This window comes from Corvus cornix, chromosome 8, assembly GCF_000738735.6.
Source record: "Corvus cornix cornix isolate S_Up_H32 chromosome 8, ASM73873v5, whole genome shotgun sequence".
In the NCBI taxonomy this organism is placed as follows: Eukaryota; Metazoa; Chordata; class Aves; order Passeriformes; family Corvidae; genus Corvus; species Corvus cornix.
Window position 1 is genome coordinate 10835466 of NC_046338.1, and position 23577 is coordinate 10859042.

General features: G+C 42.0%; 1 protein-coding gene across 17 annotated transcripts in view; it reads right to left on the minus strand.

Annotated features, from left to right (window-relative positions):
- Window positions 1-23577, minus strand: part of PTPRF (protein tyrosine phosphatase receptor type F) — a 379859-nt gene that overhangs the window by 194648 nt on the left and 161634 nt on the right. For all 17 annotated transcript variants that reach the window (XM_039556062.1, XM_039556074.1, XM_039556073.1 and 14 more), the window contains one exon: window positions 2499-2644. In XM_039556062.1, the coding sequence (XP_039411996.1) occupies window positions 2499-2644 (146 nt within the window). The remainder of the gene's footprint in view (window positions 1-2498; window positions 2645-23577) is intronic.

The window sequence follows — 23577 nt, forward strand, 5'->3', positions numbered from 1 at the left end:
GGCCAGAACAAATGAAGATCCAATGAGGTTCTTTATGGATCAATTAAAGTTGACAAATTATCAACCTGGTAATAAAGATGTGAATCTGATGATTTAAAACATCTGAGCCATATTTGCACTAATGATTTTACTAATCACTGATAACAATTTAGTGCCAACTTTCACCTTGATGGAAGAGGAGAATGATATACTCCTGTGGGATTGCCAGGGAAACAGTAACAAAATGTGAATAAAACCTGAAGCACCTACAATGCATGCTAACTCCAGCAGAGTGAGGGGTTTTAATGTCCCTCAGCACTGAGTACTTTGCAACTCTGGCATAATCAACAATGATGTAATTACACTTCCTTCCCCAGCATAATAAATTAAGTCTTTAATAAATCATTGCCTTTCCATCCATTCTGCTAAGCTGCAAAATGCATTACTCTGACTTATACATGGAAGAAAAAGGTATTTATTAGTTTGTAGCTGGATCACTATATGCTATTTCTTAACAGCGAGGCAGTGAAGGCACAGCCTCAAGGCACTGTTAATGCCAAACTCACCCTTCTCCTATTACAGAGTACAGCAAAAGTTAGAAATACTACCTGATCTGCAGATGGTGACAGCATGAGGCAAAGGCAGAAGCCCCCCAATCCCATCCCTTGGGAACTGAGGAGGGAGATGAAGAGACTTAAGGGATCCTTCGTTCCAGACACAGATGTCAGCCTAGAGCCTGTTCTACCACCATGCAGAACTTTTACCTTATTTTCAAGGGCCTGTTTAGGAGCACTTCCCACAGCATAAAGATCAAAAGAGAAAACAGAAAGGAAAAAAGCAATGCACCACAAGACTCTGCAGTGACAGGAGAAATAGGAAGAAATCAAAAGGTAACCAAGACCACCAAAAAAATCTGTTACTCCCTATGCTGGAATAGCCCTTCTGTTTCAAGTAGCAGAAACAGCTTGTAGAAACCCCTAATAGAGAGTCACGTAAACAAAGAGGAATATGAATATCACCACAATACACTTAAAATAATGATTTTTTAAAAATATTAATTTTTAAATTAAGTATGAAACTGTGACAAAATGCTAAATCGTTACAAAGGACAGGGCTACTGCCAAATTTTAAAACAAGACAAAGTCAGCTACAGAGATTAATTCACTTCAGTGATAAGGACTAAAAAGGACTAAAAGATGAAACAGCAGAAAGGCTCTTTTGGCCTCACTATCCTTTGAACAAACACTGTGTGACAGGAACAGAGCTACAACTACTAAGGGCCAGACAGACACTGAGACCAAAATGTTGTTCATTTGCTAATGATGGATACCTCTTCTGTGTCACAACTTAGCATGCATATATCAGATTTGGTTTTTTCTCCATTTAAACTTAATTCCAAGTTTTCCCTAATTAAGACTAGTAATGAAGTAAAATTAATAGTTATCTAGCAAAAAAAAAAAAAAGTTAAAAATTATTCACTATCTCCTGACACAAACTATGTATCCAAACTGATGTGAACAAAGGTATGAAATTGCTCATATAAATGCATATAATATGGCATAGCCCTCTGGTCAGCCACAACAAGCACCAAATTCACTATAAAGGTTGTGTCTACTTAAAAATTAGAATGTTTAAATAGTTACTACACAACAAAACCTTTACCAGGGAAAAATAACAGTGTAAAACAAGATTAAAATTGATTGCTTTAATCAAGGTTTTCTGCTCACATATAAAATCATGATTAAAACTGGTGACTTGAATCAATCCATTCTGGGCAGCAAAGTCATCTTGTGCTCCAGTCAGAAAAGCAAAAACATCAAAGACAGGGGATTAGAAGAAAGGCAGCAGAATTGTAGAAGGGTCACATTTCCAAGGGCAGTTTTAGAGAAGGGAGCCCAACACCAAAAAAGGAAAGTGGAGAAAAAGGTGGAGAAAGTCAGTGAAAATATATTTACTATTTTAAATATGAACCAAATTGGACCCTTTTCCCAAGACGTTTCTGATACCTGCTCTTCTCCCTTCATTTCTCTCATACTTTAGCTCCCAGCAAAATCAATTAACCCTTCACCATTCCCCTTCCAAGCACATTTGTGGGAGGGATGTCAGTAGCCATCACTTAAAAAGATTTCCAGTAGTGTTTTGGCATCTCACTTTTGAATCCCACTGGGGATAGTAGGTCAAAGAGGTGCCTTATAAATTCTGGTAATGAAACCAGAAAAAGTATTGCTAGATCCAACTGTTATCTGCCATCCAATTCTCTGTAAGCCCCAGTCTCCCATCTGAAGGAGGATGTCCTGTTGGTGTGTTTCCAGCATCACGCTCAAAGGACACCACCTGCTCTACAGATTGCATTGCTGCAGGGAAGGAAACTTGCTTTACACTAAAGCTCTACACTCTGTATTGTAGTGACGAAGAGATACCCAGGTTGCAGTGATGATTATTGTGCAATTAAGACCTGTGAGGATTAGACTGATTACCGAATTTTCGGGTTTGGGCTTTTTTTTTCTTTTGGTAATTACCTCAAACCGCTGAGAACTGACTTTCTTCCCCTTCTTCATCCACGTGATACGAGGTTTGGGCTCTCCTGTTGCCTGACACACAAAAGAGGCCACTCCTCCAGAAATCCCAATCTGATCTTCAGGAGCTTTCATAAACGTTGGCTTGCCTGGAAAAATAACCAAATCACCCCCATGAGGACATAACATCAGATAAGCATGGAACGTGTCATGTTAATCTAAACTGTAACATAATTGGTGCTCTTACTACAAATCCAGGTTGAATGGCCTCGGCCACACAAATTCAGTGCAGACTGCAACGTGACAAGGACAGTTTCTGCTTGAGTACCTTTTTCTCCTGAAATAAGTCCATCTGGCTTGCCTATAAATGAGGGCAATAGAAGGCTCCCCCAGCCTCCTGGGCATTCATTCAGGTATATGACAATTTGGAACCATTTTTACTGTTTATTTTTTTAATAAATGGATTTTTGCAGGTTTGTACTGTGGTTATAGCACCGGAGATTATAGAACAGCTGACATACCAAACCTATGAAATGTACCATACCTTGACATTACTTTTACTGAAAGCTGTTAACACATCCATAAAAATCAACAGACATGGTTTTAAGTATACAAATAACAACCTTTAGTTTCATTTTAAATGTGAACTGACATAAAAATTCTACAGTTTAAGTATCTGGAAACCTACAGAGGCTAGCCTATGCTTGTTAAGAAACTAATCACTAGAAGTGAAAGTCAGCAAAGAAACTGAAGTGGTATTCAGACATGAAAGACTCGGCAAAAATTTAAAAAAAAAAAGGTATCATACAATATTTCATGAAAATACAGCTGTGTCTTCTGGATTTGCATAACAGATTCAGATGGATAAAACTATGCATCCAGGTTGAATGGTTGTATTCTTCTGTACTCACTGTATGGGAAAATTTTGCACTATGTGATCTGAGGATCATCTTGAAAAACTGCTTTGTCCTCATGAGAAGCATTTGATGATCCCATATTCCTATAAAGCACTAAAACATTTAACTCCACAGGGAGAGTTAACAGAGTCCACCCATGATGTCATTCCACGCACAGGTCACACTGTGGCCATGTTTCAAACACACTTCCGATCTACCACTTCACGATGAACCTGACCTATAAACGGGTCAGAGACAGCTGCTGGCACATAGAAAGGAGCCTGAGTAAGTGAAGAAGCCTGTTCAACCCCAAGATACAACACCATTGACCCCAACAGAGCTGCTGGTGGTTCCATACCTTCACATTCTGGACACATCCACGAGTGTGGCCTTGAGGGAGAGGGGGATGACCTCTGTCAGCCCAGATGCTTTGAACTCTAGACAAACTGAGGGCTGGACTTCCCTGATCTAAGAAGAATACAAATTCAGCAATCCCGAAAGAAGACAGCCTTTAAATGCATTTTCCTAACGTATGAGAGGTTTAAATTCTATGGGTGCAGCTGGAATTACAGCTGAGCCAGGCAGGCAGTGGCAGATACTGAAGAGGGCAGGGGCAGTGCTCTGCTCCTCATTGCCTTCTCCTCCCCTCCCTGCCTCCAGACAGACACTGGCACATGAACCTCTACAAGGAGTTCCAGGATCATCAAAGCCTCTGTGGAACAGATTTGGGCTCCTAACCTGGCAGAAAGATGCTTTTTCTTCTTTTCCAAGCAGGGCAAGGAGCACAGTGGCTCAGGGCAGGATCAGGCAGAGCTCAGGAGCACTGAAGACAGCGCCTCTCTCTCAGCAGCTGTGGAGCACAGTTCACCCTCAAATATTCAAACAGCAGTCCCCGAAGACTTTGCTGAAATTGTGGCACCTCCCAGACCCCAGTTCCACCTTTTGGTTTACCCCACACTAATGGCTTACACTGACCCCTGTCCCAGTGGTGTGGCATGGTGTGACAACACACAGAGCTGCTCGACCAAGTGAACTAATTCAATCCTTCCTGCATTTGACAAAGCCCAGAGACCAGGCTCTGCCTTGCTCCAATGCATGTGTCCCAGGCCAGGGAGACTGCCAAAGGCCCAGGATGCTTCTTGTTTCTCTCATGTGGCACCACTGCCTGCTAGGGGTGTCAGGGTGTGCTGCAAGACGGTCTTTGTGAGGAGAGGTCAGGGGTGCCCTGTGCTGGACACAGCAGTCCCACAGCATGGCAGAGCCAGGCTCATCATGGCGGTGCCTCTGTGGTAACAGGTTAAGAAGGCGCAAAAACACCTCACAGCTGTGAGAAATGAGATTAAAAGAGTGAGAAACAGCCCTGTGAGCACCCAGCCTGAGAGGGATGAGGAGCTCCGGGTGCCTGAGCCCATGGAGACACCACACTGAAGCAGGTATTTCCTGGCAGCCCACAGCCAGGCCTGCAGCTGGCTGAGGACAACCCACCGGTTTCAGAGTGAAGAACAAGGCCAGACCAGGTCATCACCACCTGGAGAGCCACCCAGCAGCTGAGGCCACACGGAGCAGAGAGGGACTGGTGGTGAGGCACTGCGGAGGCAGCAGCACAGCAGAGCCCTTCAAAACCTGCAACATCCGATGTTCGACATGGGCTGTGCTCATGCGCTGGGGAGCCACCAAGCACCCACGTGGGGACACGCCAGCCCCGACCCCGGCTGATCTGGAGGTCACAGCTGAGACACTACAATGCACACCTGGACCTCCGCTATTGCTGCTTGCTCAGCCTGATTTCCAAAAGGCCCTGGCAGACGGCAGAGCCACCAAGGTCAGCACTGCCTGTGCTGAAGTAGATAACACATGCTCTGTCCTCAGCAAGCTTCTTTGAAGGAGTATCACAGACCTGGCCTCACCACAAAAATTCCTCAAGAAAGTGTACTGAATTATGCCATCCTTGTTGAAGAGAGCCCCAGGACTGTGCTCAAAACCCAGAAAATGCCTTTTAAGACATGATAGCTGCTGTCTGAAGGCTTTGGCACATTGTCCTGACATGAACAACAAGCAATTATTAAGTCTGCTTGCTTAACTGATGCTGATTCCACATATTTACTCATCTATAATCATGTATATTTCTACTTAGTTTGTATTTACATATATCTCTGTTTATTCACCTCTCATCTATTCCAGAGAAATTTTAATTTACCATTCAGGCTGCTAGTGATGGCATTGTGATTGACTGTTTTGCTATGCAGTGTGCTGAGCTGATGTCTTGTATTGCACTTCAGCAGCTGATTTGGTTTTTTGATTTTCTGTTATTTACTCTGTGATCTTAGTAAAATAGTGTAGTTTTTTTTCAAATGGCAAATACAGCAGAATCCAAAAACTTTTGTCCTTGAAGAATACAAGGCAATTAGATCTCTGACTTTATACTTACTCCCCAGCTCATACACTGAGGGCTTACTTTACTTTTGTACATTTAAAAAAAATCAATACTATTAAAACCAGAACAAAAGGAAACTGAATGTTCACCTGCTGTAAAACCTAAAAAACCTGCTGCCTTGATTTTACATTGCTGCAATGAATCTTTTCCCCCTGCACATTTAATTGAGTGACACTGATTTCTGGAAACCATCTAAATCCTCCGAGACTGGTCACAGAAGTACACCTGTATATAAACCAAATTCTCAAAAGGTTATTTCTACAAAGGCATTTTAAACATGTCTATGCCCTGAAGTTTTGAAATGGAAGGAAAGTACTAATTAAGCAACCTATAATCCTGAGTCCTGGCCCCAGGACAATAGAGTAGGGCATGAGCATACATATTTTTATACTGATTGGTAACTGTTACAGCAAATCCCAAAACTTATCTCAGTGAGAGCTAACACAAGTGCAACAGAGCATCCATTAAACTCTTGGTGTCTGTGAAAAATGCACGTTAAGTGGACTAGACAGCCTCCACATCTCCCCTCCAACCAACATCTCTGCTGAGAGGAAGCTGCCGTGAGACTATCGTTAGTTACCTCCAAGGGGCAACACTGGGGATAGGGCCAGATCATGGTACAAGCTGTCCTTTTAGCCTATTTTGAGTATTTGCAGTCTTAGGGTAGCCCTAGAAAGAGTCAGAAAAAATAAGGATGTACTGAAAATACAAAAGTAACCTACATGTTGTCTTTTCCTGCTCCTTAAATTCAAAATGACCAGAGTGTACATAGAAGATTATGCATGTATGAAGTTTTAAGTTAACTGTTTGCTGCCCAAACATGCTACAAATAAATACAGGGAACTGAATGGTTTATCTGCAGTGAAAACCTGTCCTTTCCCCGATGACCTGTGGACCAAAGCTGAAGATTTTCTGTTGAAACCTTAAGGGGGGGGGGGGGGGGGGGGGGTTGGCTGAGGGGAAAGGAAAAAAAGCTATTGTATTTCAAAGACAAATCTCTGAAATATCAGCTTGAGAGAACCTCCCAAGCAAGTCTTGGATGACAGCAGTGAGAGGTGCTGGATGGCTGGGTGCCCATCACACCCACCTTCGCTTACTCCATCGCATGGAGTAACAACTCCAGGCTGGCATAGCTCCCTTAAGTCCAAACTACTCCAGTCTTTCTCTCCCTAGCCTCTCTGCTCAGTGACAGATCCCTGGAGCACATTCAGGCCTCACCCTCTAAACTAATTCTTGCTCCTCACTTCAAAACCAAGTTCCTATTACACCAGGAGCAGAAGTCACTGCTCTCATTTCTATTCACTCATAAGCTTCAGGCAGGAGAATGGGAAAACTTTCACCTTCTTGGCTGAAATTTTCCGTGCTTGCTCTTTGCTCAAAACTGAATTATTCTAGAAAGCTTATGGGAACAACACAGTTCTGAGGAGGAAGACTGTAAAAAACAGAGTATTTCTTTCTGTTGTAAGAAACTGGTTTGATCTTATTTGGCTGGGGGCAGAAAAATAACAACTTGCTCAGACATGCTCTCCATTGAGAAATTAAAAAAAAAAAACCAAAAAACATTTCAGAAGAAAAGGACTTCCCTTTCACATTTGGTAGTGTTGAAAAAGCCACTTGCCGAGCAAGCACAGATTTGTGGATAATCCTATAAAGTGAATCTCAAGGAGGGCCTCATAGGGTGGAAGAGATGCTAGCAGAGATTTAGATACACACTACTCTACTGAACTACCCAGGAGAAACAGCAGAAAACTCATGCAGTGTCCCAAGCTGGGCATGTGATACGTTCAAAAGAAAAGCTCCTTTGAATTTATTTTAAAAGGTCCACAAGAACAAGCAAAGAAAGCCAGAGACAGTCAAGGTATGCTCTAATCAACATGGCTGTTATCTGCCCTTCTGGCAAAAGCAAGTGAGATGGGTTTGGGAGAAGGACCTGAAACCCTCAAAGACAGAACCTCAGGTTTCCTGGAGAGTCACTGACACCCTTCCTACAGGGCAGCCCAGAGCCAGGCACTGCCAGCCATGAAGATGCCTCTCTCACTTATATGTTATCTATAAAATCACTGTTGCTCCCTGCTATTCTAGAAAATTTGTTGTGAAACAATTCTTATGTATTGGAAAACCATCTCAGCACCTCTTTTAAAATTTGCTCTACTCAACATCTGTAGAAGAAAAATAAAATTTCAGTTCCCTTTTCCAGGTTTTCCTTTCTTTACCGGAGAAGTTCAGAGTCACTTCATTACATGCATTGTTTTTAGGCTGTGCAACTTCTTAGTGAACCCAAAGGGCTTTCCCAGGGAGAAAAGTACCTCTTGCCAAATTTCCTTCAAGGCTGAGGACAGAGCTGCAGCCTCCCTCTACCTTGGCAAGGTGTCTTTTATGTGAACCATGGTCTTTGAGGAGTAACATATGACCTGTGTTACCTGACTTGAATACTAGCCAGATCCTTGAAAAATAATGCTGGGTCCTGCATACTTAGCATAGGTCCTTGCATTTTGATACACATTTAGCACACAATTGCCACATAAAATATGTTTCCTTGTAATTCTGTAAGAGGCAAAAATTTCAAGTGGCTGAAACATAATATATGCCAATATAAATATACATAATACACACAAATGTTAACTTGTTTTATTTCACAGACCCATCATTTTCTTAAAATAAATGGGAAAATTAAATGGAATCCTGATGCATTTTCAGTATTTAGCACCCACATCAAATATTCCTCAACCAAAAAATTTAATTCAAGGACTGGCAACATAATGCTCCTTCTGTTCTTGTGGATGCCATTTTCCAAAGGGTCGCACACAGGTTTGAGGAAAAATGAATTACTGAACACATCTGCAATTAGGTGTTCTATGAACACTCATCTGCTGTGAGAGATTTTAAAGAAAAATATCTCTGTCCTCATGGAGCAAGTTCTCACTACTCTAAATAGACGGGCAGCCAAAAATAAGACTTGTGTTGTAGGAGAGGGAAGCTTATATTTTTATCCAAAAGCTTTTACGACTTGAGTTAAATTAAGATTGGAAGTAGACTCCTCTGCGAAGAAAAAAATGACAGTTGCAATATAGGATGAACTGGATAAGGACATACAATAGGCACGGGCAATCTTATTTAGGTGCCTGGGCTAAATGAATACTAAGAAATTACTGACACCAGAATGAACAGATCACAATGAAATCAGCTCCTGAGCCTGGAAATTGTGAAATTCAGGTTTTAATCTCTGCCTTTAACCTTCCCTGTCACATATAGAAAGGCAAAACTGTGCCTCACCTTCCACTGTACAACCTACCTGCTGTTCTCACATGGCTGCTGTCAGGACGAATATGCAAAAAATGATGATGTGGCTCAGTTATAACACTGGGAAGAAACCAACAGTGACACAGACCTTCTCATGCTCATGACTGACTTTGAAGTGGAAATAAAGTGGTCTAGAAGACAGAGGTGGCCCATGCTTTTATATACAGCAAAAGTATTTTTCTTGGTTTCCTTTACGACCCTGGATGATTGATACCTGTGCATGGATGGATGCCTACTGGAAAGATACTCTGGTGAAAACTTATCAGTGATTCTTCTTCTAAGCATCCATTGCAGGGCAGGAGACAAGTCAGTGGGCTCTCCAGCTATCCTTTAGTATCCTTAAGCTTTCCTTTCAATGTACCCACCACTGTTTAAATGTAGTTCCTGCCCCTTTGTGATTATTAGGAATGCTGTTTGGCAAAATACAAGTTTTCAAACTTGCACTTTTTATTCTTGGATAATTTATACGTAGGAAGAGCCTGTTTTAGCCTTGTAATAGCATTCCTTTAACAACAGCTTACTAAAGCCTCTGTGGGTCTCAGTGAGCAGAATGCTAATTCATTCCTTGTTTCTCCTGTTTTGGTTTTATTTCACTAAGATGACAGCACTTTGTAAATGAAACTTTTGTCCTTTATTGTTTGGTGCAAAGTACTTCTTAAATAAATGCAAATGTATATGGTAGGGTGTTGCATGCTCAGATCTTACACAATTTTCTTTTTATCTAGGGTATGGATCATAACCCTTTCTCCCACCCACTTAACAAAAACACTTAACTGCACCCCAATCACAGAAAATAGCACTCTGAATTCAACATATTCCTCAGATCAATCTGAATTACAGGTTACCTCATGTTACCTGCATATCTCTTTTTTTTTAAATCATCTTATTTTATTATGTTTTAATGTTTAAGAGATTCCCAACAGCGAGGACAAATGATTCTGCTATTTCAATCCAATTTTAGTGGTTGAGTTTTCCAGCTTCAGGTGTGAATGTCCATGATAATCAAATCTACAAACATTATCTCAGAGCAAGTTGCATTTCTCCTCGCCTTCTTCTCCTGACTTCCATGAAGTTACTCAGAGATAACTTCTGAGTTTGTACAAAATGAAATCAAATAAAGTGAATGATTCATATGCAAAATTACAAGAAGTAGATCTTTTAACATGTTCAATGACCTCCGTAACCTTCAGTAAAGAAACTACATTACAAAAATAACAAAAGCAGTCATCCACCAGAAGCTGTGCTTCTCCCTGAACACCAGGAGGAAACACAATGAACTAAGATTCAAGGCACTCATTTCAGCAGGCAAGACCCACGGTGCTTTGTTTATCTGGAGTAAGCTTAACTAAAGAAGAATGCAAAGGGACATGTTAGGTTAGGTTAAACATATACATTTATCAGCATCTGTAATGACTTAAGCTCAGAAATTCTTACCATCTTCAATTCCTGCTCTTTCACCATCTTGGCAAACAGGCTCTTTCCTGAGCATAAGCCCAGTCGAAAGGCTAAGCCTTTGACAGGGCTGAGGTGTCTCTGCAGACACACAGTAGGAACCCTCCACACCCAGACAGGCGTTTTCAAGCCCCCTTTTCCCAACCCAGGATTTATACTCGTGAGTTTAAGTCAAAATCAAGTATTTTTAAATTTCTCTTGAAGAAACATCTAAAAACCTCCTGTGTCCTGTGTACTTCTAGTTCCATGTCTGGACAGTTACACATACATCAGCCCTTCACCAACTCAGAAACTCAGCCTTCCCTGTTAAATGCTGATGTTTGGATAAACCTGCTTATTCCACAGCAATAGGGGTTAAAAGCCATTAGCTCACTCAAGTGTTAAGGCCATGATTACTGGATATTAATAAACTACAGCAACAGCCTGTCATCATAGTATTGCACTTGAGTAAATTTCTAATTCTGTCTCTTTATGAATCATGGAAATTGTTGACAAAGTTTAAACGCCTAAAATTAACTGACGATACTGAACCAGAATTGTCTCAGGCAGCCATCACACGAGGATGCTGTGCAAGGCACATTCTGGGTGCTGATTTATTTGTGGAGTTTTATGCAGACAACTTAGACCTTAACGCAGTGGGGAGGTGGTTTTTCTCCATATCACATCTGCAGGGGGCTTACAGATTTTGCACACAGGGTGGCAAATTTTCTCCGTTACTTTTCCAGGCTGTTGTAATTGCAATGTCTTTCTCAAAGTGCCTGGCTGGCTATCAGTGTGAGCTGCTTTACATCTCAGTAGGAAAATCCCTAACTCTGGCTAATCCCTGGGCTATGACTGACTCTTGTCCATGGGAAGGGGGTGGAGGGGAAATAAATCAATTCCTATACTATTACATCATTCTTACTTGCTTCCAATACCTGCAGTAATATGTAACAAAAAAAATAAATTCCAAGAAGCATAAAGCAGTCCTGCATACAACTGAAGAATAGTGATTAAAAACAAAGCAGAAGAACAGCCCAGTAAAACACTGTTCTAGAACAAGAGGTTGTCTTCATTTCCCATCCTCTGCTTTTACGTTTCCCTAGAGCACTCACAGCTTGTGTGTGCAGCCTGTTACGTATTTTGGGGAAAAGCCAGAGCTATATATGGGTTCAGCTTTAACTTCCCAGCATTTATACAAAGCATAACACAGAGCAGAAAAAACAAAGGAGAGCAGAGAAGCGCTGCTCTAACTGCAGACCTTCCAGCAGCCTCACAGAATGGTGTTCTGCTTTAATTTAAAACTGAAACCTGAAGTCAAATTTCCACCTGGTAATAGCTTAAAGGCACTTCCAATTAACTTGGTAATACACACTTTCTGAGTTAATAAATTTTTCAGCCTCTGTGTTTAATACAATTAAGCATTTGGGCCTGTGGCCTTAGACCTTATTCAGCTTGGGAAAGGATTGCAGGGAGACTGTCTCCAATTATCACCATTTACACAACATTCACGTAAGGGCTTTCAAATGCACACATATAGAACATTCATTTAATCATACACAAAATTCAGTACCTGAATTCAGGCTGCCTCTCTCTTGCACACAATACATACAAGGGACAAGAGAGTAAAGCCCCCATCTACGGGGCTCTGCAACCATCACCACACTGCCTGATGCAGCACAGAACAGCTGTGCCTGATCCTAGCAACTTACTTTTCCTTTCAAAACTGCATTTTGTTATTTGCAAATTTCTTCAAAACTTCAAAGTTAATAAAGCATATTGCACAGTGTAAAGAACCTGCTAAGATATGCAGAACCAGGAAACAGACAAAACTGAAATCTTGTGCTTGAAAAAACATGAAAATTAATTTTGCCAGCATGCCTACCACATTAAACACCACTTTTTTTTTTACACAAAAGGATTAAAAGGTTTTAATCCTTTTTTGCAAGCAGCTAGTTCTTGATTCAGTAGTTCAAAAGGCTTTGCCAAGTTCAGGTTTTTCCTCTGCTTTTAAGAATTAAAAGCGAGTGCAAACCTTATTTTGTAAACAGATACCACAGTAGAATGATTTTAACAGAACTGGGTACCAGAATAAGTGACCTCTTCAGAATATTTGTCACTAAAGCAAAGGCATTCTGGGTTCTCAGGAAGGGACCTGCATTTCATTTTAATGCCACTGTATGTTGCTCTGTCCTCCTCCTATAGAAATGAACCAAATTCCTGCCTCTACCTGGTAAAGAGGAAGACTTTCTGCTTAATGATAAGTGAGTGCATGCTGGCAGTTCTGTAATACAGTAATTTTAGTTTTTTTTCTATTTGTGTCAACTGTTTTATCATGCAGCAGCTGTAGTACAGTCTTCAGAAAACCACAAAATACAATTTCCACATTTAAATGTTTACCAGAGCAAGGACCTAGACATCCAAGCAAAATACTCTCAATTAGGGGAAAGAAAAAAGTAGATCACAGAATGTTCTGAGTTGAAAGGGACCCATAAGTATCATCAAGTCCAACTCTCAAATGAATGGCCCAAATGGGTATTAAACCCACAACCCTGGCATTATCAGCACCATGCTCTAACCAACTAAGTTAGTCTCAGGGTCTCAATCATTTTGACTCAAAATTCCCCGAAAAACAGGTCTATTTCTCCATTAAAAGGCTTCCTCCAAGTCAGACTCCTTGGAAGCTTGGATAGAGGTTCAAAAGTGAAGGTTTGAACACTTCTGGGAGACACCACTGAGCATTTTTTACCCAGTAATGATGTATTTTGCAATGGCTAAATGAAGGCACAGAGCCTCACACAACTCAAAAGCCCTCTGAGCAGAGTTTTGGTGTCAGGGCTACCACCTCCACCTGGCAGCCAGACTGTGCTGAGAGGGGGCTGCTGAGCAATTCCAACCCTCCACATCAGAAGACAAGAACTACATAGAGTGTCACGGCCATGCTGTGCAGCACCTGGGGGCTGCAGGGAGACCGAGATGTGATAGAGCCAGGGAAACTCCAGAAGCCACTGTGTCCTGTCCAGGAACCCCCCGAGTTCTCTCCCAAAATGGCTCTATATGTAAATGAAAACCCCTGATTCCACATAACACAATGGATGTCCAAACCCCACAGTAAAGAGAACCAGTGACACACGCCAGAGATTTAGAGTTTTACAGCTGCCACGACCCAGCTCTGCCCTGTGCACAGAGCAGCTGCTTCATCCCAGCAGGTGCCTGGTCTCCTCTACCACCCAGGGTTTTGTGGTTCCGAAAAGGCTGAGTTCTAAAAAAGCATCAAAATTAATCACCTTTATGTATGTTGCATTCTTGATTTAATTTTTCTAGTATCCATTCCTTGCTGTGGTATGAATTCAACAGATAAAATGAAAATCTCTTTTCACTTTAATAACTTTTCTCTGTGTAGACAGCTCAGCCTCTGCTTCTAAACCGAATTCCTTAAATCTACAGCTACCAGGCATGGTTGCAGATTTTATTTTTCTGAGGCCTTCCACTTGCACCAAACTTTTACTTGATTTCACCCAGTTATGCACAGAGTTGAAAGAAATGCAGAAAACCAAGGTCCACGTGGAAAGGTTACCATTCGCTGCACTGTAAAATGTTGCTGTGGCCACCAGGTTTATCCTGAAGCCTAGCAGATCATACAGTGGGACCACAACTGTTTGAACTTTCAAAAGAGTTTGAACTTCCAGAGCTGGCCAGGGATGTGTGTACAGGCTGGAGGGTGCACTGCAGAGGAAAGGCTGCACACAGGACCTGTGGGGCTGGGGAGCCACTCCAGCGGGTGGCACTAGGGCTGCTGGGGAACCCAGTTATGCCACAGGCTCCACAGCAGCGCACGGCTTGGCAGGGACTCATCTGTCTAAAGGAGAAAAACCTTCTATGTCATGAATTATCTCTTTTTCAGCACCTCTGACAGTATCTGTATCTCTGGGAAAAGGGAAAACCAGTTAACATCATCACTGCAGTAGGTATCTTGGCAAGGCAGTGAATATATTCCATCAGGGAGAGGGTATTTGAGACGGTGTACTTTAACCTCACCAAGCCAGAACACTGCCTGCTAACCCAGAAACAAACTCCCCTAGTTAAAAACACCAAAAGTATAATCCACACTTCCTTAGCAGTACATATTCCTTACTCACCATGGAATCCTACACTGCAGGTCACAGACCTCACTGTGACACCAGCTCCTGCAGTACCAACTCTTGGAACATTAGCAGACCAAAATCCAACAAAGTGGTGGCAGGAAGTTACAGCATATTGACTAAACCCAGAGAAACTGGCACTCCTGACATGACCTTTCAGGCTGGGTACCCTTCAGCAACTGCCTTCCCTGAGACAACCTTACTGCTTCCGATTGCACTCGGAGCCATGAGCCAGGTCAGCTGGCAGAGTGCCTGAAGAGTCATGTTTACCAAGCAGGAGCTCGGTAGAAAGACTGGGAATGTCTATGAAAAATGAAGAGCATCCCAATAGCTCCTGCCATTTTTTGGTTTGTATTCTCTCATACACTGTAACTCATTTTTATATTTTTAGCCATAACCTACTCACAGATAGTATTCCATTTTCCCTCAGCCCAGACCTCCAGCATCTTCTTCCACATTTCTCCTCATGTCACTAACTCCCAGCTTCATGCATCATTCACATGATCACAGAGGGCTGCCAGGCATTGTGAGGGGTTGACTCCTTGCCATACATGCACCAGGGTAAATCCATCGGGGAGAACCCAGAACTGGGAATACCAGCTCTCACACTGACTTTTGCAGCCTGGAAAGATGTTCATCCCCAAACCTGAGACACACAAATACATGGAAGGTTGCACATGCCTTGAGAGCAGAAAACAAGTATGCTGCTTACAGAGATTTGCCATATTTGTATTTGCCATAAGTGCATTTGCCTGCACCACTTAATTTCATTCTCACTGCTGGACAAAACTATCACACGCTACAAGCTTAAGGGACACACACACAGATGTCAAACCCACAAGGTACAGATAGTTTTTAAGCTCTTCATGGAGACTACAGAGGATATATTTAGAAAACAAATTTGTCTCCTAGAGTGCTGTGTCTAAGTCTCCCTCGCCCATTGCTGCTTTGCTGACTGAGTTCCAAGGTTCCTGGGCTCACTCTCAATTTGCTGAACTAAAATCCGGACCAGCAAAGAGGATGACAAGCTACCTCAGAACAAGTTAACTGCAGCTCTCAGGCTTTACATGCATGAGAAAGAAGGCACTCTTTCACCTTGAGGATATGACATCCCAGTATGTTTTGTGAAGGACATACACCACAGTAAAACACAAATCTGTGCGAATCTGAGGCTTGAAATAATGTCAGCCTTTCTTACCTACTGCAAGTCAGTGCACTGCTAAACCATAATGCAGTCTAGAAAGAACAGGATGAGACAAAAGAGCCTGTCCAATTATGCCTGCCTCAAGTGAATTTTATTAGTCGCTCAGGTCTATTAACAGTGAGGATAGCATACCTTTATATAGGGAAATGGATCTTGCTTAAGAATTACCCATGCAGGAATAATCCCCTGCCTACCACCAATCGTTGATTTTCATGTTGTGTTTTAAAGTCTGACTCGAAGGTAGGTGCCTGCCAACTCCGCTTGTGTTCTCCAAGAATAGATGTTTATCAAAGGGGGGCTCCCCATTTGCTGAGCTGGAATTAGTTACACCGACAGGGTATCAAACAGGTTGTTGCCTGTCACCGTTATCAAAGTGGAATTTGAAACACAAACACTAAGCAGCAGCAACTGAGCACTGAAGCTTGTCAGAGCAAGCGTGACATGGGACAGCCAGAAAGTGCAGGCACAGAGGGCTGGAAGAGGTTCTCTCAAGTACAGTCCTGTCCCATGGCCTCACCAGGGCTGCACTGCACAACCTCTTCTGTAAAGGGATCATGCACCAGCTTAGAATAGGTTTGAGTTTCAGCCACACTTCTCACCGGAAAACTGTTCCAAAATTATGGGGACGTTGTGGGGAAACAGACTGGTTTTTAAAATCATTTGTTGTCACATATACTCACTTGTTTGTGTACTAAACATAATCCTTGAGCTGAAAAGGATTATGTTCCATCTCTGTGCCTTTTCTCTCCTTCCTCCAAAATGTACCTCAGATCCATTTCTACACCCTTCTTAAAACAGTAAAATGTTTGTGTCTTACATAACGCCTGAGACTCCACAGATTAAAGATCTCATTTTAAAAAAAGAGCCAAACAACAAAAACAAAAGAGAAAAATATATTGTGTGTTGATTCTTATGGAATTCTTTGAATTTGCTTCATACTCTCTTCTGATAGAATCCATAATGCTTAATCACCATCATCTTATTAAAAACATGCATTTGGGCTTGGGCGTCTCAAGATTACCATTCATCATCTTATCACCACCTTCTTTCCTCACTCCCTCTTTTTTTTAATTAACTTTTGCAGTTGGATATGGCTTTTGTTAATTGTTGCATATAACTTAAACTGAACCAAGAACCCATTCAGTCTTAGCTTGATTTGTAAGATCACATTTACAATGTCCTCATGAAATACCATTTCCAAGTTTCAAGAAAACCTGCACTTCTGTTGATCATGTGCAAGAAGTGTTTGTTAATAAGACTACTTAAAAACCTATCCTTGCACTTTCATAGTCAAGTACATGTCCAGATCTCCATTTTAACCATGGTTATGGAACAAAAAGTTTATTTATGTCTTGCCAGCAGTCTCAAAGTCATGTTTATTGTGCAAAGTTTAAACTATGCTGTCGAGTCATACAGAACATGTAATTCAGTGTTGTTATAATCTCAGATAATTAAATGTGAGATAAAGGTAGAAAAACAGACAAACTGTAATCTGGGAGAATAAGCCCACCAGCACAAAAGCAGCTGCCCACATTCTCTGTGCTTAGACCATAAACCCAAGGCTGACAAAACGATTTGCAAAGTGTTGAAATCACCCAACAGCACCAGTCATAATCTGAGATGCACATTTCCTTCAGCCAAGCATTTTACCACTATTACTGGTGATAAAGCTGGCATATGAATTAAAGGTTTGAGAAAAGATGATGACAGTATGGAAATTAATCACACAGTAATTTTAAAACTTCCGAGTGTCTTGGCACTGTGAAGCCATCACACTGCCACATCCCAGGGAGAAGTGACACACCAGTCCACCACCCTAAAGAAAGTCTCCTATTCCAAGCATCTTAAAAGCTATTAAGTGTTTTCACTGAGTTGCACCAATCACATTTGGAGGCCAGTGTTTTAAATTCCAAGTATTAGAAAGCCCCACTGAAAGTACTAGAAATTCAACAGTGACACTGCAGCAGACAGGGATTTATCTTTCAGACTGCTGTGATCGTTATTAATATTACAGCCACTTTTGTTTTGCTAGCTTGGTGCTTCACCTATGAAGAACTGAACTTCATGAAATAAATTAAATAGAGCAATATTAGTGCTGTTCTTACTGTATTAACAGGCATCCATGTATGTAATTCCTGCAGAGTGGTTTCTGAGTATACCCACACTGCACATAATGCCATTAGGCACTGATGGGCTGGCTTACAACCAAGCTCACCCTTTGTGGAATACCTTCTGGATGGCAGAACAGCTGAGTGGTTAGGAAACCCAGGGCAGAAGGACAGCAGTTCTTTAACACAGACCTAGGAACTCCAGAAAAACTCAGGAGGTGCCTTTCTGACTCTGAGCTTCTTCTTGGATACAGAGATTTGGCATCTTTTTTTCCTTCTTGGAATAATGATTCTTGAACAGATCAGTCAGAACGCTGACTGCTAAAATTAAAACAGCTTAAATTGAACGCAGGACTGTCACACATTGTCAAATGTGCTACAGAAAGGAAGGAGGACAAAAAGAGCTTCATCGCTGCTTCATTGCTGCCCAAGTGTGAGTTTGCAGTTGCACAGGAAGGAGAAACCTGAATTTAGGATTTGACAGGCAGGATTAAGGAGAAATGCATATTCTTTTTATGCCCCTTCTCTCTTCCAATTCTTTGCTCATCATTTTATTGAGGAATCAGATCTCAACTGTTTGGGACATCTGTTCTCTAATTCCTCTTTCAGAATCCTGAAGTTTCTTCAAAATCCAGGTTTGTTGCCATTTTGGCATGATTTAAAGAGACTGAATGTAGCGAAATGACTCAGAGTACTGAAAAACTTTTTTGTTTTGTTTTGTTGTGTTTTTAACATTGAGAAGACCATTCCATTTATGAAAGAAACAAGAAAACCCTGCATTGGGAGTTTAAAAGGGCCATTATCTGGAGGAAGCCATAGCAAAGCAGTAGTAGTGACAAACGCTTCCTAGAACTTGCTTTTTTCTATCCTTCTACTAACTTTCTATATAAATTCATAGAAGATTACCTTGTTAAAATCTTAGCCAGTATACACTAAGTAAATACTAGATGCTTGCAGTTGGATTTTTAAATTTTTTAATAGCAGGAATTTAAGAGGAGGTTTTGTTTCTATCATCTTTCATTAACTTTTGGTGACAAACAGCCAAGACCATGCAACTGAGATAGACAACTGCTCTCTGAAAGGGCAAGACAATCACTGCTCCAAGAGCAGCTCTGCTCTTCCCATCCACCACCAAGCATCCAGAATGTGTTCTGCTTGCCAAAAGTGACACCCTTGAACCCTGATTTCCAGTGCTATAGGCCAGGCTGCAAAACAGAGCAGATGTTGAAACAAACTTGACTGTACTTCCTCTCACCTAAGCAAAGTGACCACTTCCTAAAATATTCCTGTCCTAGTTACTTGAGAAAACTGTGTGTTTTCAGATGTCTTCTGACTGGTGTGCTTACAAAGGGTGGAAAAATAGGCAGCACAAATAAAAGTTGGATCAGATATAACTGTCTTCATGGAACCTGGAACCACTTCTGCAACAACATAGGTGAGAAAGGGGAGAAAATACAAACAATTTTCGTCAATTCTTTATGGAAAAGACTCCATTCAATCATAACACCTTAGCTGAGAAGGGACCTCAAGAGGCCTCCAGTGTAACTTCCTGCTTGGAGTGGAACCCTCACCAACACTAGATCATCTGAGCAATGGCGATGTCCAGCTGAACCTTGGTAAGCTCTGAGGAATGAGAATAGACCACCTTGTTGAGAAGCTTCCTCCAGTCTGCTCTGCCCTCTAAGAGGAAAAGCTTATTTCAATTATTAATAGTGAACTTCAATACAATCTTCTCTGTCTCTCCACCTTATCTCTGCTAAACTTATCTATTATGACAGCTATTGAGCAACTGGATGACTAAAGATGGCAGACACTCTGACTGCATGCCTCCACCAGAGCCCACGTTTAAATAAACAAACCCACTATTTTCAAACATGGCTAATCACCACATCAATAGACTTATTAATTGGATTCCTCGACATGGTTGGATGCATGTTGCAGCAGCAGGGACTGGCTTCAACAAACACTGAGCGCCACTCCATCCGTACGTCTCGAAGATGAAAGAAAAATTGGAGCACAATCAAATGCAGTGAAACAAATAACAAAAGAAATTAAACAAAATGGACATGGAATTTGTTTCATCGTATACATTATGTACACACACACCCTGCCACAGTTTTGAGCATGTCAAAAGCTTATGATTCATACAACAATTTAGGCTGGAAGGGAGTTTTGGAGGTCATCCTTTCTAAACACCCACTTAAAGCAGTGCCAACTTCAAAGCTGGGTTCAACTCTGAAGCTGGATCAGGTTTCCTGGGGCCCCATTCAGTCGAGCTTGGAATATTTTCAAGGGTGGACATTCCAAAACATCTCTGGGGCTCTGATACGATGCTTGGCCATCTTCATAGCAGGGAAATTTAAAAATACATCATTATTACTGCTTATCGCTGTTTCCCATGTTGGAGCTTATGTCTCTGTTGGCTCCCACCGGATCACCACAAACCTGCCAGAAGAGCCTGACTACTCCTGCTCTACATCCACTGCTCTACCCCCTCCCATCAGGCAGCTGAAGAGAGCAGTGAGGTCCCACTTCCATCCACCTCATCCTACAGCCAAACAAACCCATCTCCTCCCACCTCTCTTGGTACATCTGGTGCTCCAGAGCCTCCTCACCAGCTCAGTACCAGTGAATTGCATGCCCAGACACCAGTCCATGATGCTGCACTCCTTGCCTCACCAGAAGATAGGAGGTTTTTTTAGGAAGTTTTTTTTTTAGGAAGAGCTACATTTAGGAGTCAGTCCACCTCTCCTATGTTTCAGTGTGTTCAGAATCATCTACAAGCTCTCTGCTGTAAGCATAAAGTATGACCATTGCTAATGAAAGATGACTTCTTACAATACCTCCAAGACCATATGAACTGTGCAGGCTATCAACCTGCAAATTTATCTCCCTTACACAGAAATATTACTTGACTAGCAGCCACATCCCTTCCAAATAAACTTCACTTACAATTATTTCCAACGTTTTCACATCTTGCAACCCTAGCTCAGGGAATGGCAAGCCCCTTGAACAGTGTTATTCCCAGGTACCCCTGAAGAGTGTTATTCCCTGGTGCTTGTCATATTCCTCACACCTTTGGCTAGACAACACATCTTCTATTTATTTTTTAATCAGGTTTCTACTATTTACTTTCCCCGCTCTGCTGGTTGCGAGACAAACAATTGTTCTGCTGTACCTCCTGATGCTCATGCAGTTCATCACAAAATGTGGGGGTTACAATTGTTACCATTTCAGAATCCCTGTATGCCAGAGCTCTAAAGGAAAAGTGGTTCAATGGGGATCTCACTACACAGGACTGCTACACACACTACTAACATTAAAACACTTTGAAAGATACCTCCCACTTCTGTCTCAACACATCACCTCCATTTACACTCAGTTATTACGTTAAGTCTATGCACCAAATGAATCCCAGTTGCAACTTCCACTAAGTAATCAAGGAACTGAGCATTTAGAGCCACAGACAACAGATTTTGCCTTTTTTGGCTATACTAAACCAGCCCTTTGTCACTGCAAAAAGAGAGGTTGACATCTGAGATATAAAATGCTCAAAAGAAGGCTGTACCAGTTAATCAAAAGTGAATGATGACTGCAACAAACTGTATCAGTTCTGACATGAAAAAATGAAAGCAGGAGACCACTATCCCAGAGTGGCGATTCCATTAACTCTTTGCATCAGTGTATTTTTATTTATTTTTGACTGTTCATGGACTATCAATAGCCATGTGGTCAGTAAGAGCGGCAGCACACAGAGGCCAGTGTTGCCCAGCCTCTATTTTCAGCCTTTAGCAACTCCCCAGCCCACTGAATGTGACCACGGAGGTAAGGAAAGACCAGGTTCTGCTGCCAGCAGGAATCACAGCAGACAGTCTTTTTCCTCTAACACGAGAATTACTTTAATTTACCCATGAAAAACTAAACTATTTAGACTCTGGCACCATCACAAGAACTAAACGCAATAGAAAAAAATATTGTATATGTTTTTCATATAAACAGATCTTTCTTCTTGATTTCTCAAGTGCTCTTTCATTTCCCATTGTATCCAGCTCTTACAGACATTCCTAATTTCCACTTACATGCAAGTTCAAGAGCTAATTCATGAACACCAAGGAGTGAACTTTCAACACCACATTTTCTACCATCAGATCTCTTAGTATCACTCAACAAAGCAGGTGAGCAATGACAAGCAGTTACTGGTTTCTCACTCTTTACATACAAGGCATGCGATGTTCTTGCCAGTTTGACAAGTAACGGTGCTGCTGGCCTGCTAACCCCAGTGTGGGGAGATTCAAGAGAAACGTTTGGAGGAGGAGGCACTGATGTGGGTATTCAAACAGCACCAACAAAACCAAATCATCCTTCCATCTTCTTTTCTCCCTGCCTTTGAAGAAACTGCATTTAATGGTCAGGGCTCTAAATTCTTCCCTGGAGAAGCTGAGCTATTACTACTTTTCAACTTGATAAAGCCACTTTGTTTTGCATGGCAGAAGGGGAAAGTTTAGCAGTTCGTGTCACACACAGTGCAGTACAATGGGATCTTTATGGAGGTTTGTGTACAAGTCAGCAGATAACGATTAGACTGACAAGGACTCAAGTCTGAGCACTGACAAGAGAAACTGTCAATGTGTAACCACCACCTGTTCCCACAACTCTGATTTTTTCCTGGCAGTTCTGGGATCCTTCAGTGGTAACAAGAGGCAAAATTAGCCAAGTCTATCATTTGTGGAAGGGTCCTCCTTAATTAGCCATCCATCAGGGTGTACAGACAAAGCTATTTGCTGTCCTTTCATAATGGCTAGCTCCTTGCTCCTTGGAACATGGAAGGGGTTCTGCAGAGACAGCAGAAGTGCCCATCTGCAATCTCCAGGTAATAACCTACATGCTGGAGGAGGATCTATGTGCCTTGCTTGTCTGCATCCTTAAGACAACCTGCTTTGTGTGGTGCAAGTGAAGAGGTTATTAAATCTTTCAGGTGGAGAGAAATGTTACTGAGACTAGCAGAGCAGCTAAGGCTTAACGTCTTTGAAGCTCAGTCTGGGAGCTCAGACTGAGAACCAGCTGGCTGAAGAGGGAGCTGACAAATGTGTTCAGGCTGGGCAAAGCCTTTTATTCTAGTACTTAAACACCCAGGACATAGCATAAAAAAGCGCCTTTCTCACCTGCTGCATCCTCCTGGAGAAGGAATGAGCAACTGTCAAGAAATATGCTCTCTCAAAAGAAAAATATTAACTGTAGAAGCAGCATAATAGCTTCACTGGAAAGTCTGGGAAATGAGGGAGCCTGTTCCTACCAATAGCCACAGCAATTCAACCCCTGCACTGTGGAAACATCCACCATGACAAGTGATTCCATCTAGTTGTAAGGTCAGCCACTAGAGAAAGGCTGCCCACAGGATGCAGCTAAATACAGCAACTAACATCCATCAGCTGAAGAGCACAGAGCAGCAAGGCAGCAGGCTCTGCAGGTGGGAGAGATGGGGAGCAGCCAGGATGTGCCCACCAGCCCTCCTGCAGCTCTGTGGAGGAGGGAGCAGGAGGACAGTAACAACTCCAGACAGGTAACAG